Here is a 17507-nt window from a genome sequence, read left to right as displayed (position 1 = left end):
TGCAAAGTCGGATGTCATAAACATCAGCAAAAGTAAATTTTTTATGACTCAGATAAAAACACAATTTAATTTTAACCAAATGCTATCACCTTAAGCAAAACCTTTACGCTCATCGTAAATATGTCCTTTTAAAATTACTGAAATTTTGCGCGTGCAGCAAAGCGTCGTATTTCTCACGTTCTGTCATTTTGTCCGACAGAACGTGAACACGTCCGGAACAGATGCGAGCCAATAGCGTGCGACATCCTGCCGACGAAGAAAACGGTTGTATTGAAAATCGAGACAAGGAGCGGAGCAGAGGGTAGAAACTCGCCGGCAAGCAGGCTAAGCTCCCACGGCAAAACCCTCCCAGACAAGAAGAAGAAATTGGAGACAACATTTTGAGTCCAGTTTCTGAGCAAGTAGATTTTACTGTTAGCCGGGCCACCGCAGACAAGTAGCGCAGATGGTGAGTCCTGCTTTTTCTTCCTCTCTGTCCGTTGGTTTGTACCGTGTCTGCAGCCTCTTCTCTCTTTCTCTCTCCCTCTGAGATGAGGTGATGATGCCTGTCCACTCTAAAATGATCCACCGTCCAAGATGCTGATTCTTATTAACATCTGTTTTTATTTAATTCTAATTTCATCTAAGTGTTTTATCCTTGTTTGGTTTAGATTTAAATACCCCACCGGGGTCTTTAAAATGCTAACAGTGCGCCAATTGTAACGTCTGGTTCGCTAGCTTAAAGGCTAATTAATACATTAAAACACTTTATTAAATAAAACATTTGCAACACTTTTTTAGATGTGATTGCTGTTGTTTTTAATCTTATAAACAGTTAATCTAATTCCCTCCTTTCCATTTCCTGATTTGGAAACCGCTTTGTTGCCGAACATAATGTTATTGTTTTGTTCTGTCAAGCGTAGCAGCTCAGGGTTGTAACAGCCTTACAAATTAGGTGTTATAACTGACATATTCACTCGTGTCAGACATAACGTGACTCTATATATAATAAATATTTCAGAATATAGGTAGATATGATGTTGGGCAGCATGTCAGGGCCATTGTTTCTTGGATTATCTTTGGTATATTTTAATTTGGAAATGATGTCCATGCATACATGAGCTTAATTTCGTCTGAGTTTGAGTCAGTGTATCATAAAACATGAAATACAGCGTTAAAAATGTAATTTATATATATATATAAAGTGCCTAAAATATAAATTTGCAACATGATCCAATTGTAAGGAGCAGTACCTGAAAAATTGGAAAAACTCCAGTCACATTTTTTGACATCCCCCTAAAAGCACTTGGATAGTTTTGTGTTTTGATACGTAACGTTTCAAACCATTGGTTTACCGTTAACAGTAAACAGCCTCTGCATATTGTGAAATTGTTAATGACATCTGATATCCTCTATTGCATGATTCCACTTTAATCCAGCTTCTTATTTCTGTACGAACACAAAATAAACATCCCATTAAGAGCTTCACTTCCTGCTTTAGTGTTATAAAGCAGTTTCCTTCAGCTGTCTGATCTCTCAACGAGACTTTCCATCCATCCAAGGCGCTACAGCCTGATCGGTTAATTATTTTGCCAGCATATGGCAAAAGGCTTAACTACACTAACTTTCATTTCCTGACACAGTTCTCAGACTGTCTGATTTTCAGTAACTAAGAGACACTGCTGCCTCTTGTTTTGGTTAAATATGGGAATCTATGTCACGGTTTTATTTGTTCACCCAAAAAGCAGATGACAGATGGAGCTGTAGACAAATGATATTGTACTAATTTTGGTTTGGTTTGACTTTATTGAATGTAGTGTAATAAAAGAATAGACAAAGTTATAGACAAACAATACATTTAAAACAAAAGCAGACAAAATAAGAGTAGCACTATTTCAACATAAATTTATTCAAGTAAAAGTAAAAAATAATATAAAATGTCTACTCAATTACTGAGTAACTGATCAAATTATCAATCATTTAACATTTAAATATTACATAATCAGATGGACAAAAATATAAAGTTAAGTGTAAATTTTGGTATTTTATGGACAAAAATGACAATAATTCACATAAGTACTATAAGTTTTTGTTTAAAACATGTTTGTTTTTCATTCAGTTGGTAGAGAATCCAGACATTTTACTCAAGTAAGAGTAGAAATACTTCATAATAGAATTACTCAAATAAAAGTGAAAAGTACAGTGTTGTAAAACTACTCCTAAAAGTAAATTTTTTTCAAAAAAGTTACTCAAGTAAATGTAATTGGGTAAATGTAACTAGTTACTGCCCAACTTTGGTCTTAATTGAAATTATTAAAAGCACTAAAACATAATTTTATTTTGTCTTTTTTGATTAGAAAAAAAGAGTAAGATAGAGGTTCAAACCCGATGTTGGATAGTTTTATTAAATTTAATGTTTGTATTTTCTTTAAAGTAAAACATATTTATTACTGAGTTTCACCTGTGAGTTTCCAGTTGACTCATGTCTTTCTGCACAGAAGAAGCAGCCGTTTCTATAAGGAGATGTTCTTGTTGTGGTTTGTTTCTTCCATCATGGCGTTGGTAGACCTGCATGAAAGTATTCTGCAGATAACCACATTCCTTCACTCTGATTTGTATCATTTGTTTCCATTTCCTGAAAAGATTCACGTGTAAAACGAACCCTGGTGATAAATCTGAAGTTTTAAATCAAAGATTTAAAACATGGAAGGCTTCAAGTTTCATGTCATAATGTCATTTGAGCTCTTATTTTCTTGTTGGCTGAACCTGATACCGAGTCTCACATTTCTTTTGCTGTCAGGTACTGAACCCTTTGAACAACTTGTTTGGAAACCTATATAGCATGTTTTATTTTAAATTATGACAAGCTTTGCTGCAACATAGTAAATCACTTTAACAAATAAATGAAAGATTGTTTCTTAGTTCATCGTCTTTGTTCTTTGTGTGGTTGGAATGAAAATCTTGCTGCGATTGCAAGCAGATATTTGCATGCTAGTTGTGTTTTAGTTTTTTCCAGGGCTGGATGAGACATGCTCCGCTGAAGAATTTGATTGTGAAATATTTCATTTTCTCCCCTCCATCATAACATCTGATCAGCTGTAGAAGCATTTTGTAAACCACCTTAAATAAAGTTGCAGAAGCAAAGCTGCAGGATGCTTCATGTTTTTAAAGCAGCCAGTTAGACTTTACTTATGCTTATTAAAATATAAAACAGAAAAAAAACTAGACCAGCATTTGTCTTTGATCTTTTTTTATTTCAAAGGCACCATATTTTGTATTTCAGCCAAGTACACATATTTTTTTTTATTTATTCATCAGAGCATCTTAAGTCGTTTCACAGAAACGTTTTTTTTAAAAAAAAGGGAAGTAAACTTTCTGCATCGTCAAATATCACAAGCTTCTTGCTTTACTGCTGAAAAGCCAGTGTCACTTTCTCTACAGGCGCGCACGCTATTTCTCAGAATTGCTACATGCAAATGATATTGAAATGAGAACTGTGCTTCATTTCGTTGTTTACTTTCTGCTTTTCCTCCATGAAGGTTTGGCCAAAATCATTTTTAAGCAGATTCTAATCAGCTTTTGTTGAGGAAAATTGACATTTAAGACATGTGTTTGACATGGTTTATCTGAAAAAGTTTTAAAAAGTTAAGAATTTAAGAAAAATGTAGGTATGGGAAAAATATTATATCCAGTCTGGATTGTTTTGAACCTTTGTTCTTGAACTTTTAAAAACAAGTGATAAAGAGTTGAGTGTGGAAATATGTGATGAAATTTTGACTATTTTTCCTTACTCAAAACCCAATGATTTGACTCAGATAAAACGTACTGTTGTTACATTAAAGCTAACTTATTGAAGTAAAGGAGAAGAAGGAAGTTAAAATGGCTGCTTTATTCTTGAGTTCTGAACTTCCCCACTAGCATTTTTACATGTAACCAAATAGTCGATTTGGATTGAATGGATGACCTACATCAACAATCCCGCCAGGATTTGCTATTGTTTTTGCTACTTTAGAAATATTTGTAAAGAATTTCATCATGTTTCTGCTTGAAATTCCTTTCAGAAAGATGAGAAAAAAATAACAAGCGGACAGACTGGAGACACAAACATTTTTATTAATTGAAGAACTGAAATTGCTCCCTTTTTGTTACTTGACACCAAATAAGGCTGAGGTAGCAGAAATAAGAAATACTACCACCTGCAGGTGGGAGTTAGCAGTCATTTAAAGGGACGGTATCATGTAAAATAGAATATTTTGAGCTTTACATCATGTTATAATGTTATTCCCTCATCAAAAACAAACACGGAGTGTTACTTTATTCCTATAATCTCCATGGCAACCATTCAGCTGTGCAAGACGCCTGAGTGGACCTAGCTCCGCCTCCGAGGCGCAGCTCCTCCTCTGAGCTGCAGTTTCCAAACTTCAGAGTGTCCCCCAATCAGCCCCTTCAGACTAGCCAGCAGCAATTAGCAAACATCCGGTAGAACTGTGCATCAGCTGAGCTCGTTAGAGGAGCTACTTCTCAGTGCAGGTAAATATATTGTTAAAGGGTTAATAGAGGAGCCATGTTGTGATAACTTCCTGAAGGTGGAGTGTTTAAAGGGATAGAGGTCCAGTTTCAAGGTGTTTAATTATGTATCATATTTGACATATATAGCATTGTTATTACAAATAAAATTATTTATTTAATTATGCTATAAAATGGCACAATGTGCCTGGAAAATACATAGTACGGCCCCTTTAAGTCCAATACTTCTTTGCAAATTGTTGAGCAGAATTTGCAATAAACTCACAATTATGAGAGTCCAAAAGAGAAACAGTCCAAACAGAGTCCGGGTACGATGAAAATTAAATTTATGCTGTTATGTTTTGAAATATAAACACTCAACAATTTCCTTAAGTTAAAATACAGATGACTCAAGAAATTATTAGAATATATTAGTTTGCTTCTATTTTTAAATTCAGCATATTTTTTGAAAAGACAGTTGACCCTCTTAATACAAGAGAAATATTACATTTTATGAAAATGGATGCTTATCAATTAACCATTGGTCGATCAATAATATCAATCAATTCTGGATTAACTCATTAATTGATAATTTTGGACATTTCCAGACAGTAAATGGAAATGTCTGGATAACCTTTCTTTAGAAATTATTCTTGAGTTTTATCTGTGAGTTACTAAAAGCACAACGTTCTGTTTTTTGGCAGCTTATTATCTCATAATTATGTGACTTCTGAAGCACTTCCTTGTCAGACAGGAAGTCAAAACAAGACCTGTCCGCTGAGTCAATGAGACATGCAGACATGGCGCCGGATGCCACCCTGTGCAGAAAAATGCCCCGTCACTTTCTGGTTCCAGCAGGAAGTTCAGCTGGGGAAGTGAAATAGCGGCTGACCAGACGTTTCACCATGATGCTGGATGTGATTACTCTGCAGACTGGAGAGCTGAATACTTAACTAAACCTCTATAAATGAGTCCAATTCATACAAGTTTAATCAGTTTTTGCAGCTAGCTAATCAGCTTCAAGTTTTACTTTCTGGAAACTTCATACCAGTTGGGAGTGTTTTCCCAGGCTTCAGGTCTCGGTCTTTAAATGTTTAGTTATTGATTTATATTTGTCTTCTTTTCCAGCGAGAGATTTAGGAGATCCTAAAAGAAAATACACAAAAGCAGAGATGAAACCTGCAGTACCTCTTGGCTCCAAACAGGAAAATATTCTCCGCCAAGTTTAGCTTTAAGACAAACTTCTGGACAGCTGTTACATTGAATTGAGCTGTTTGTGTTCAAGCTGCTGTCACAATGATTATACAATGATTGCGTTTCTAAAAATAAGGAACAGGAGAGTGAATGTTTGGATAGCTGACAGAGTACATTTTTAACATTCAAGCTTCCTTAAAAAGGCCCTGCAGCAGTGAGTCATCTTACGCTGTGCATTCGGAGATAATCTAATGTGAAATACCTGATTTTGTCCAGTCAGTCAGCAGTTTAAATGTAAAGATGGTTTGTCTTTGTAGTACTTGCATGACCTGATTTGAAGGGTTGTGTTTGCACAAGAAGGAATCTCTTGCTTTAGTCCATGCCATCTTTAGCTGCATCTTTAAATTCCTTCACTGGAAAAAAAAATTGTAGGATTTACGACTTTTCCAATCCACACGTCATTCAGTGGGAGCTGGAGGCTGCAGTCATCCATCATAGGCCAGTATTTAGAGCAGCTACTGTTGCTTAGATAAGAAGATTTATACCTGTTAGCATTTATACAGTTCATTTAACATTTAGGGTGCATTCACACCAGTTTTGTTTAGTCCGTTTTAACTTGAATTGGACCAAAAAAGCTAACTTTGGTCCTCCTACAAACCTCAATCTCAGTTCAGTTGAAGTGAACTCTGGTACGGTTTGAATGCATTTGTGAACGCCAAGCGGACCGGAGAAGCGGACTAAAGCGCAGGGAATTCTGGATAAATACAAACAAAACAAACTCGAGAATTTAACGCTACCATTGGAAATGGCTTGTGTTTTTTTTACCAAGGAGAATTCTGACACTACTCCATTTTTGTCTATATTTTGTAAGAAGGAAGTTGCGCTCATGTCTTCTGAAGGTTTTGTGTCGTTTTCTTCAGTGGTTCTTGGCGCAGCACCCCCACAGGCGAGGAGGGGAACAGGTTTTGCTAGGGGTTTGATTTGTTTGACTAAGTGCCGTGTGAAAGCAAACTGCAGCAACTGAAAATGTAACAAATGTTGCAACTTTAGTCCTCAGCTCAACTGAGTCTAGTGAACTATCAGGAGGGTATGTCGTACCTTGACTTCACTGTAGCTTGGTTCCTCACATTTGCGATATTCCTGAAGTGCCTAATCTTTGTTTTGCAAACTTTGCACAGCTCATGTCAAGCTTGGACTTCCTGGGCATTCAATAAAAACAAAATGAGTCCAAATGTTTTGCCTTCAACAAAGACGAGACGGGTTGATTCGCTCTTTCTCTGTCCATTTCCTTTTTGTTTTGGTGCTTTAGTATGTGCCAGTACCGGCTGCTTGGCGACGTCAGGATGTAACCGCATCGTTTCCAAATGGAGACCAAAAACCAACAAATTTGTTTTATGTATTTAAACCGATTTTGGGACATTTTATATCGATTCTGAATTGCAACAAATGAGATTTGCGATTTTTTTTGCAGAATATGTGTCCATTTTGAATAGAAATGGTCTCTGTATCCTGCCATATTCATTCCCCAGTGAAGCTGGATATTAGTTAAATGTTTGTGGACTTATTTAACTTAAATAAGCTAAATAAATGCAGTAAAATTAACTAAATGTTGGTACCATGCTACTGCAGAACAAGAACCAAACACCGTATTTTAGAGGTTTTTGCACCTCCTTACTAAGGTTGCCAATACATTCACTGCAAAAACACAAAATCTAACCAAGTAATTTTGGTTTAGTTTCTAGTGCAAATATCTTATTACACTTGAAATAAGACAAACTAACTTACAAGTAACTTTTCAGCAAGAAACAGAGGCTTGTTTTAAGTAAATTAAATAAAAAAGTCCTTGTTCTATTGGCTGATAAATTAACTTATAATATATAATTAGAACAAGAACTTTTTCATCAATATTAAGAAATTATTTACTTTAAACAAGTATCTATATCTTCCTGAAAAGTTACCTAGATATTTGCACTAGAAATTAGATCAAAAATACTTGGTAGGATTTTGTGTTTTTGCAGTGTTTCTTGAGTTGGAGTGAAATACTTTTGCACATTTTCACAGGTTCTGATTTCTTTAGTTGATTATCAGTTGGGGAAACATGTCTAGTTTATTTAACCCACAGAAGTAACTAAGAAGTGAGATTAAGCAGCCTCCTAAATGTTGAACCCAAATCTCAAAGCAGATACCCAGAAGCTTCGTTAAAGAGAACAGAGGAACCTGTTGTAATCAATCCCCTCGGCCCCAGGGTGTGTTTCACACAAACACACGCAGGTTGGCATGTAGAGGTGAGATTACAACCCAAGCAGAGGCTCGGAGAGAGGAATTGATGCAGTGAGCTAAGAGCTGAATCTGTTTTGCAAGACGATTTGAGCTGAAAGTGCTCCTTGTTTGGTCAGATAACCACAGTCCAGCTGGCTGAAGTTTCTCACACACAGCTAAAACAGTGCTGGTTCAGAGGATTAGTTCCACTATAAAACCTCTTTATGAACACTTTGTTTTTTGCTCACAGAGGTTTTTCATTTCCCCTTAAGTTATTGAGGCCAAATTGATTGGTATCATGCGAACCATTAGCTGTCTTCAACCTTTTTTGCGGTGAAACTTGGGAAGTAATTGTCAGCAGACAATTACCAGTGAGAATAAGAATGCAACTGGGTTACTGTTCTCGTTGTCTACAGGATAGGAGAAGCAGATGTGTCGTAACAACTTCCTGCCACCTTTGAGCAGTTTGGGGAAACTGAGGCTTATGTACATATATGGCAAAGACAGACCAAGATGGCACATGCAAATCTAAAGACTTGTTAGATGTATGTGAAAAATATAAGTCTGATAACAGTCGATTTTCCTTTTATGGCTGCAATTACAAGATTTTATTGCAGCTCTCTTGTGAAGAAGCTATACCTTCCCTGCAAAAACTTTAAATTTAAGCTTAATTTTCAACAGTTTCTGGAGAAGATCAAAGTCTTTTTGGTTCAGCATGTGTTTAAAAACCACAGGAAGTGGTGTAGCATGCAGTGTGCTTGATAATCAGAACGCATGAGCTGTCTGAAAGCTAGCAGCAACATAATGACTGCTCTCAAGAGGAACCATTGATGAGAAGGAGTTGCTTGACTGTTGGGATGTGATTGCATCTACAGGAAGATGCATGGCTTCACTGTTAATTAACCAATCGCTACAAAAACATGTCGTCCGGTTGCCCTGAGTGCAGGCAACATCCTTTGCTTTCCTGCCTGTTTGTGAAGTGTTTCATCAATAAAGTTAAGTCAAAATGTCATGCACATCATTGCGTTAGAATAACAGCTGAGACTGGTGCAAAGTATGATGCTAAAATGTTTCCAGTCATTTCCTTTAACAGGAATGACTGATGTGTCTAGTTAGTTATACTCAAACAATTAATCGTGAATAAATCGATTATTGAAATAATGGTCAACTAATTTAGTAATCGATTAATTGCTAGCTAGAGTATTCAGACTCTAAAACGACCTTTTACTAAAAAAAACATATAGTCAGAGCATTAATTAAGCTAAAACTCTACAAAATAAACAAATTTTGCATTTAAAATGAAAATCATTTTGTAGTAAATATGTTCAGGTGGCATTTTTAGCTTTACCTGGTTCAACAAATCTCCTAACTACCTTTTGCTATCCATATATTCATCAAAAAAATAATCAACAGATTAGTAGATGGTATTTTTGTTGTTGTAGATGTGATCTTTGCTACAAATGATCAAGCATTAAGGGAAGTAATTAACTAGCATACTGGCTGCCAGTGACCAACTCAACTCAGTATGCAAACATTAGTGTATAAGCTAAAATTAGCTAAAATGCCAAGGCTAGCTTAAAGGCTGTTGGTAGAATGTGAGTTATCCCTATTGACTTAAATTGACTTACTGCATTAAGAATGCTAAACATAGCTAATAATTTAAAAATTAGATAAAATGCTAATTTTAGCAATAAGGCTCATGTTGAGTGACTGTCATGTTGACACTACCATTTGGATGTGAAATGTCACCAGCTTGTTCACTTAATTGACTTACTGCATTAAAATAGCTAATAAATTTAAAAATAGATAAAAATTAGACACTACCATTTGGATGGTGGCTATCACTAGCATGTCGGCACTACCAGTTTGATACAGTTTACCAGTAGCATGTTGACGAACATTGGCTCCATTTATTATGCAAATATTAATCTATAAAATTGTGCTGCAGCTCTTACCATGTGCATCTGTTACTAGCCTCAAACTCCCATTTATACACGTTGATCTCCAGCCAAACTTACATAAGAAGCTTTTAGAAAGGTTTCCAGTGGACTTTCCCCTTCTTCCTCCACAGAGGCTGCCAGTTTTTGCTCCTACTGAGCTTTTTCTACTGCAGCCATTTAGTCCATTTCTGTTTATTACTTGCTTTAGTTATGATCGTTGCTGCATGAGTTCTGCCATAACAGTCCTAAAGTCAAGTCTTCGTTATGTTAAAAAACTTAGGTTTTGGGTGTTGTGCTTCCTCTACGATTGTTTCTTCTTACATACCAAACTTCCCAATGCTTCTTTAAGTTTTTGCTGTTAAGCTAAAATTTCACCTGTTTGATGGAAATGTCTTGAATAAGAACATTAAAATGCCAACTTACAGAAACAGTCCCTGTATTAACCACTAACCATTGAACTGTGGCTCAGTTTTATCAATAAATGAACTCTTTTGGTGTTTGAAGATTTAATTTTTGGAAAATCTGGATTTTTTTTTTTTTAGTTTCCATAGTTAGGAGTGATGTCAGTCCACCCAAGGTCGCCATCTTGTATGACAAACGCGTTTGATAGCTTCCATTTATTTATTGGGACTCTTAAATCAGATAGTATTAGAGCCAGACTACAATATTATTTTTATTTTAAATAACAAGAATATAGTCATAAAATTACCAGAATAAAGCTGTAGGAGATTGAAGTAGTAATTTTATGAGAACTTCAATGTGAAAAATAGCAAAAATTAAAATGAGGGAAGTTGAGCATCTTGTGAACTTATAGTTTGGTATAAGCTTTACAGATAAGGAAACACTTCTTCAGCACATCAGTAGCAGAACTTTCAAACAATTGAGCAACAACTGAATCTATTTCTTCTTTTTTGTGTGTTTTTTTCCATTAAAACAACTTCTTTTTCTTCTTTTTTTTTGCTTATATTATCGCTATATTTTCATAGTTTAAACAAAAATTCTTGTAGCCTGACCCTAGTACTCTATCACATGATTCACAAAGGGGATTATTAAAATAAGACACTTTAAAAAAAAAAATTTTTGTCATTTGTAATTTCTAGAGGTGGGGAGAGGTCCAAAAACTTGTACTCAAGTAAGAGTAGCTCTGCTTCAACATATTTTTATTCAAGTAAAAGTAACAAGTAGCATTCAAGAAATTACTCAAGTAAGAGTAAAAAAAGTATCTGGTAAAAAGTCTTCTGAAGTACTGAGTAACTGATCAAATTATCAATCATTTAATATTTAAAAATTACATCACTAGATGGACCAAAATACAAAGTTAAGTGGGAATTTTGGTATTTTAAGGATCAAAATGATGATAATTCATATATGTTGCAAAAAATATTTTTCCAAATCAGTTTTTTTTTTCAGTAAAAAAATGATAAAACTATAACAAAAACTGCAGGTGTGTGTCTGTGTCTGGTGATTTATTTTTCAACATGTTTTTCATTCAATGGGGAGAAAATCCAGAAATTCTACTCAAGTAATAGTAGAAATACTTCATAATAAAATTACTGAAGTAAAAGTAAAAAGTACAGTGCAGTAAAAATACTAATAAAAGTACATTTTAAAAAAAATTCTTGAAGTAAATGTGATTAGTTACTACCAAAACTCTGGTCATTTCTCTAGAAACACAATTTAGAAAAGAAAATGATTTTAAAAATCTATTAACATTGAATCTGGAATTAAAAAAATCTGACATTTTATTTTTAAGCTGTATCGCAGAGCCGTACATTAAGCTCATAAATCTCCTAATGAGATGAGAAAAGCTGATTTTGCAGGACTCTGCCTCAGTTCAGACAGGAGGCACCTGATCCTCTCCCCTGGGTGCAGAAAGACAGATGGAGCAAATGCAAACTGGGGGGAGAGAAACAGATCAGACTCATGACACAAACACACTGGTAAAGGTAGAAAAACCACACTATAGATGATTAATCAATTAATCTTCTGTCAGTTATAATGAATAGGTAGATACATTGAAGCTTTGGGGTGTTTTAAAATATTAGCTGAAATAACAAACATGTTTTTTTCTTATTTTTCTCAGGACACCAGATCCAACACTGAAGATAAATCTGTCCAGCGATCAAAGGTAATCAGCCGGTGATGCCTTCACTGCTCTCTGCTTCTTTTGTTTTTCTGGGTTGTAACATATTCCAAGCTCTTCATATGAACATGGAGATAAAACGCTAAACCCACCGAAACTGACAAATCCGACCAGAAAAGTCAACATGAATTTATTTATATAGCACATTTAACAATTTTAGTAATCAATTATTCTGATGATTAATCGATTAATTGGATATAAAAATTGGCACGTTCTGCAGATTTTTCATTTAACCACTTAAGCTTGTTTTATACAATATTAGAAGTACATCAAGAAATACAATTAAACAATTCACTTCAGTTTTTAAATAAGAAAAAGGAAACATTTTATTGCCTAAAATGAAATAAATTAGCATTTCTTTTGTGCAATTGATTATTTTAGCAAAGGATGCATCTACAGCTAAAAAAAGTAACATCAACATATGAAATTATAATTTTTTTATTAATAACTGAATAGAAAAAGGTGCTAAATAGGATCATTTTTAACCAGATGATTTTGAACCAGGTGAAGCTAAAACACTTGAGGAGTTTTGTTTATAACTCATTTACAGAAAAAGGTTTTTTTTAAAACCTTTTCTGAATCTGTATGCAATAAATTTAATCGTTGAATCATTTCAGGCCTAGATTCGAGCATAACTAACCAGACATATGAGTCATTCCTCTTAAAGTGAACTATTTCATTAATCGATTAATCACGTTTAATTTGATTCATTGTTTCAGCCCTAAGCTCATTTAAAACAACAGTTGACCAAAGGGCTGCACATTTAATCTCCATTTGTGTTCAAATACTGAACACACTATGTTGTCATTGTGTTTCCAAATATTTCACCAAGGAGACTCTTTATCGCTTCTTTGCTATCACTGTTACTGGTGTATAAAAACCTATAGGAAACAAACAGACATTTCTCAGCCTGGAGGGGGCGCAAGTAAAGCCTGGTGGCCCGCCAGGCTTCTGATACACTGAGAGAAACCCTGAAGTATTTATACTTTTTCACTGCACTGCGTGTCACTCCCAGTAAATTATATATTAATGTGTTCAGTCTTTCAGCTTTAAGACCCAAAAGGAAGTGTGTGCAACATGTGAGAAGACAGTCTACCCAATGGAGAGATTGGTTGCCAACAACCTGGTTTTCCATTCAGCATGCTTCTGCTGCAAGCACTGCAAAGCCAAGCTCAGGTGAATAATTTGGCTTTCTTTGTTTTCTTCGGTTATATGATTCCTTCCTTCAGCTTCCTTTGTAACTCTGCGATCCCGTCCCTCCTTCCTCCTCCTCCTCAGCCTCGGCTCCTTCGCAGCTCTTCAGGGCGAGTTTTACTGCAAGCCCCACTTCCAGCAGCTTTTCAAAAGCAAAGGCAACTACGACGAGGGTTTCGGACGCAAGCAGCACAAAGAGCTCTGGGCTTCCAAGGAGTCAGATAACATCACAAAGTCGCCATGATCACACCTGCCTTTTTTTTTTTTTTTTTTTTTGTCCTTTTGAACACCTCCAGCATGTTTTGCGATGAACACATGCCTCGTTATGCTGGGGCGCAGTTAATTCGACCACGCGCTTTTTAAAAAAACACCATCTGAACAGAAACATGCACAAACTGCTTAGAAATGACCCATAGCATCAAAACGTCTGGAGATCTTAATCGACTATTATTTTAGACCTTTATTTTCCTCTTTCCTGGGGAATTGATAGTTGATTGTGACCAAATTTGTTCCCTGCATTAAAATAAACACAAAATTTACCAAGTATTTTTGGTGTAGTTTGTATTGCAAATATCTTAGTTCACATGAAATAACGACAATTAACTTACAAGTAACTTTTCAGCAAGAAATAAGAGCCAGTAATTCCTTAATATTTATGAAAAGGTACAAGTTCTATTGGCAGATTATTTCACTTACAAAATGGGGAAAATTTCTTGTTATAAGTGAAATAAACTGCCAGTGGAACTCAAACTGGGTTGCTAGGTAACAGGCCTGGGCTTGGCTGGGGTTGTTAGGTAACGGGGCTAGGGTTGCCAGGTAACGGCACCAGTGGAACATGTACTTTTTAATCAATATTAAGGAATTATTGACTTAAAACAAGCTCTTATTTCTTAAGTTGTTAAGTTAATTTTGTCTTATTTCAAGTTTACTAAGATATTTACTCTAGATACTCGTCCAAAATTACTTGGTAAGCTTTTGTGTTTTTGCAGTGTAAAATGGGGAGCGCATCAAAAACGTTTCTTTTTCTACTCAAAATAAAAAGAAATGATGGTAATAATAATAATAATTTGCACCATTTTTTGAGTTTTCTACCACATCCTCAGGCATTTCAGAAGTTTCAGAGCAACAATGTTTCAAACAGAGCATGCACTCAGGTCAGTTTTTACCCAATAATTAAGATCGATGCATAGATTCAAACAATCCCTCGCTGTGGTACGCTGTTACAGGTTTATTCAGGAACAAACAGGGTACAGAGTACTGTATAACAACCGCACACATCAGCAACAGCTCACCTCATGTTTTACTTTTTATTATTAATATTCAATTCATCCTCTTCTTGTTTTTGAATTCCCACTCCCAGTCTTATCCTTGCATGTTAGTACGACTGGGTCTTAATAGCCTTACCTGTTCAACTGTAATTTCGTCTTGTGTTGTGAACGGTTTTGTTTCATCAGCGCATACACTGCAAAAACACCATATCTTACCAACTAATTTTGGTCGATTTACTAGTGCTTGAAATAAGACAGAACTAACTTGCAAACAACTTTTCAGCGACACATAGGAGCTTAATAATTCTTTAACATTGATGAAAAAGTGCCAGTTTTCACTAGCAACCAGCTAATTGGCAGATTATTTCTTTTATAATATGAGGAAATGTTTTGTTTTAATTTAAATAATCTGCCAGTAGAACTAGTGCTTTCTAAATTAATATTAAGGAATTACTGACTTAAAGTAAGCTCCCATATCTTGCTGAAAAGTTACTTGTAACTTAGTTTTGTATTATTTCCAGTTTACCAAGATATTTGCGCTAGATACTCTCTCAAAATTACTTGGTAAGCTTTTGTGTTTTTTCAGTGCAGCAGCCTGTTTCTGTACTTTTATTATCGGAATATCAAATAATTTCTGAAACCTGTGTTTTGTATGCTATCTGTACATAGAGCCGTGGTTTGTGATTGTTGACCGTTTCCCTCCTCCTCCATCTTGCTGTACTCTCACTTTGCACAAGCAAACCCAATTACCACACATGATGTTGAAAATCACGATGGAAACTGAGGCCTTGTCTGCTTATATGTGAAAACAGACAAGAAAATGTTGCTCCTCTGTTGTTTGAGGCATGTTAGTCATTGATAAGTCTTGTGAAGATTGTGATTGTTAATTCGAAATTCTTAAAGAATTAGTCTACTCGATGTTTTTGATTCGTAAAGATGTGGATGAAACCTTTTTGGGTAAGAGATGAAGCATCTTTGAGAAATTGTGTGGCATTCATACCACTAGATCTATAGTCATCATTTCCATCCCCCAAAAAACGTGGTTAATATTCACTTTTGTATTATTGCCTTTCTCTTCATACTTTCTGTTGCATACCAAGCAGTTACGCAAGTGGACCTATTCTCAAAATGCTCGTTTTGCAGTTTTCATGCTTGCAAACCCCATTGCAGAGCTCCCTCTGCTGGAGGATGCTTGTCAGTGAAAGAGGGCCCTGTGAATAATTTGCCTAAGAACCTAACAGCCTTTTTCAATATGTTGCCTCGGTCTGCAGTGCTTTTTAATCAAAACTCCCAAGAGAATCTAGTTAATTGACGTCTCCATGTTTATATTCCACCAATTAAATATCTAATTTCCTAAAATGTGTGAATATTGTTGACACTTGAATGACACAAAGTACGTTTTGTGACTGAAAGTTTACTGTGAAACTGAGCATGCTATGCGGAAAAGAGAAAGAGAGCCAAGCCTTAGAAATAAGTAGTTGACCTGATTGTGTTTTAACAAGATTCCCATAAGAAGTTCATGTTTCTGGTTTTTTTAAATGTTTTTTTGTTTAGAGCATGTGTCAAACTCGAGGCCCAGGGGCCAAATCCGACCCACCATAACCTTTGTGTGTGGCCTTTTGATGCCAACCGTCAAGAGAACAGTGTTCTTAAACATTATTTTATCAATTAAGTCAAATCTGTTTTTATCTATTTTCTGCCAGATTACTTCAATCAGTCCCTCCAGTTTCTTGCAAATTATTGTGGAAATTCACTCAAAATGAATAAATCCGTGCACTTTTTCATGCTAACACATAATTATGAGTTTATTGAAGATTTTTCACAAAAACCTTTGGGTTTCAGTGGTGCTCTCTTTCTTACTTGTACTAAACAGCTGCCTCAGCCTTAATTGATGTCAGATTATAGAAATAAAAAAAAATCACATCTATCATCACAAATTAGTACCATTAACTCTTTGATTGGAAAAAACAAAAACAAATATGAAATCCTGGAGGGACTACAAAAATTTTCAATATTGTTTAATTTTAAGAATTAATGAATATTTTAACTGGTTTTATCAATGCATTCTGGGACACCCGGGCCTTTAAGAGCACTCGTGATCTTGATTTGACCCAAAACGAAAATGAGTTTGACACCACTGCTTTAATAAGATCCCTGCACCCAACCAGTAGCCATCATTTTTATCCACATATTCCACAACCAAACGTCTTTCATCTTACGATTTCTACATTTTCAACGCTTTAAAATCAAGTGACTTGTTTTTAGAAATGCTGTTTCTGTCGTCCTCTGCAGTTTGCCAAGGTACAACAGCAGAATCTGTGAACTGCACACCTTTAAGTAAAGAAGAAAAGGTAAATTGGTTACACTGGAGCCCAGAGGCTCAGGTGAATGATTGCAGTGTGACATGATGTTAAATCTGTGCGTCTGCTCCTTTTTGTGCTGGACATACATGTTGTTTCTATTGCTGTTGTCACCGAGACGATAATAATGTACGCATCTCTGAAGGTGTATCATTTTCCAGACTTGACTTGAGGGTTGAGATGGCCTTACAGCAAAAAAGAAAAAGAAAAAAGAAGAGGTTTGGACTGCTTACAGTCTTTTCCCCCCCGTTTTCCTTTAATACTTGTGTTTCAAATGTAAGCATCTCTCTTTTCTCTCCACCATTATACACAATCATTTTTTTCTTTTTTTACATGCTTTTGGAAAAAAAAATAATAAATGCTGGTGTTGATTTAATTCATGTTGGCTTGAGTCTAATTTGTATTTAAAAAAATGTTTAGAAAAATGCACACAAAAAAAACATTTTTGCTGCTTGCAGTGTTGATATTTATTATTTTTTTATAATTCACACTTTATTCTCTACTCTTATTTTTGACCCTATGTTTCTAAACAAATGAAAATTATTTAGATAAAATTAGGATTTTATCTAAATAAATGTTTTATGGGATGCAAAACTTATTTTATTAATAATAACCGAAACAGTCTTATCTGTTTTTGCATAAAAACAAACTTTGTTTCAGCCTT

At 35.3% G+C, this 17507-nt stretch overlaps 1 protein-coding gene across 1 annotated transcript; it reads left to right on the top strand.

Annotated features, from left to right (window-relative positions):
• Positions 1-258: 258 nt before the first annotated feature.
• On the top strand, positions 259-13820 carry limd2 (LIM domain containing 2). Its single transcript, XM_032586406.1, has 4 exons — positions 259-448; positions 11962-12006; positions 13061-13197; positions 13300-13820. The coding sequence occupies exons 1-4, from the start codon at positions 446-448 to the stop codon at positions 13457-13459; spliced, it is 345 nt and encodes a 114-aa protein (XP_032442297.1). The 5' UTR covers positions 259-445; the 3' UTR covers positions 13460-13820.
• Positions 13821-17507: the final 3687 nt, after the last annotated feature.

The sequence above is a fragment of the Xiphophorus hellerii genome, chromosome 16 (assembly GCF_003331165.1).
Source record: "Xiphophorus hellerii strain 12219 chromosome 16, Xiphophorus_hellerii-4.1, whole genome shotgun sequence".
In the NCBI taxonomy this organism is placed as follows: domain Eukaryota; kingdom Metazoa; phylum Chordata; class Actinopteri; order Cyprinodontiformes; family Poeciliidae; genus Xiphophorus; species Xiphophorus hellerii.
This window is presented reverse-complemented; position numbering and strand designations above follow the sequence as displayed.

Excerpts from the sequence above, each read along its gene's own strand:
- limd2 (XM_032586406.1), top strand. Across the intron at positions 12,007-13,060 it reads AATCTGTCCAGCGATCAAAG|TCTTTCAGCTTTAAGACCCA; the intron begins GTAATCAGCCGG and ends TAATGTGTTCAG. Across the intron at positions 13,198-13,299 it reads CACTGCAAAGCCAAGCTCAG|CCTCGGCTCCTTCGCAGCTC; the intron begins GTGAATAATTTG and ends CCTCCTCCTCAG.